Here is a 1,147-nt window from a genome sequence, read left to right on the forward strand (position 1 = left end):
ACCAGTTCATGGCCACGAAGGACTACATTTGGGTTAACACAGCAGCCCTCCTCACCCCTCTCCCTCAGACTGCCAGTTCTGAGCTGTGTGGATATGGGCTAAAACACTTTAAGAGCGATTAGTCTTAAAGTGGCTAATGCTGTGAAGAGAAACACTGCGTGAGGAATAGTGGGGCATAGTGGGGTCTGGGGGAAAAGTCTATTGCACAATAACAACTAATGGTAAGTCTTACATAACAACCCCCCCTTTCCTCACCTCTAGCCATAGGTTAAGAAAATATACGGCCCCACACACACTCACCCCTCCCTCTCTACCTGGGCGAACTCCCACACTCAGTACGGCCTCACCTCCTACCCGTCTTTTAGCGCGGGTCATGCATGGGCCATTAACATCCCCCTACCTCTTAACTCATGGATTTGTAGGGTAGGAAAACACATGCTTTAGATGGCTCATGGTGCAAATAAACAATTGTTCAACTCTGGTCTAACAGTATCATAGGTCAAGTCTAGGTCCAAAAGGCTCCGTAACAGCTTCTACCCCCAAGCCATAAGACTGCTGAACAATTAATCAAACAGCCACCCGGACTATTAGATTGACCACCCCCCACATGTACAAATTACCTCAACTAACCTGTAACACCACACAGTGACTCGGTACCGGTACCCCCTGTATGAAGCCTCATTATTGTTATTTTATTGTGTTACTTTTTATTTATTTAGTAAATATTTTAACTCTATTAAGGGCTTGTAAGTAAGCATTTCACAGTAAGGTCTACACCAGTTGTGACCAATCAAATTTGATTCGATCATATGTTTGCTTTGTGTCTGAAAGCCCATAGACAAACAATAAGTCTGTAGTGGTTAATTAGCCTGACGGTCCAGTCTGTCTGTGCTTCAGCCATCTCCTCACCTTGTGGTCAGTCCTGTGGTACTGCTCATGATGATGCTCTGGGAGGCTGCTTTCGCCACTAGACACACCTGGAGCTGACGAGCTGTGCTCTGAACAACACACATTACGACTGGGGTACCTGGAACACACACACAGAGACGCAGTCAGAAACACACATTACGACTGGGGTACCTGGAACACATACACACACAGAGACGCAGTGAGAAACACACATTACGACTGGGGTACCTGGAACACA

The 1,147-nt window shown here is 46.4% G+C and overlaps 1 protein-coding gene across 1 annotated transcript in view; it reads right to left on the reverse strand.

The window, feature by feature from the left end:
• LOC111971858 (SUN domain-containing ossification factor-like) overlaps nucleotides 1–1,147 on the reverse strand; it is a 76,184-nt gene that overhangs the window by 31,667 nt on the left and 43,370 nt on the right. The window contains 1 exon segment of the mRNA XM_070445988.1: nucleotides 910–1,027. Coding sequence (XP_070302089.1) covers nucleotides 910–1,027 — 118 coding nt within the window.

Source organism: Salvelinus sp. IW2-2015, linkage group LG13 (genome assembly GCF_002910315.2).
Source record: "Salvelinus sp. IW2-2015 linkage group LG13, ASM291031v2, whole genome shotgun sequence".
Classification (NCBI taxonomy): Eukaryota; Metazoa; Chordata; class Actinopteri; order Salmoniformes; family Salmonidae; genus Salvelinus; species Salvelinus sp. IW2-2015.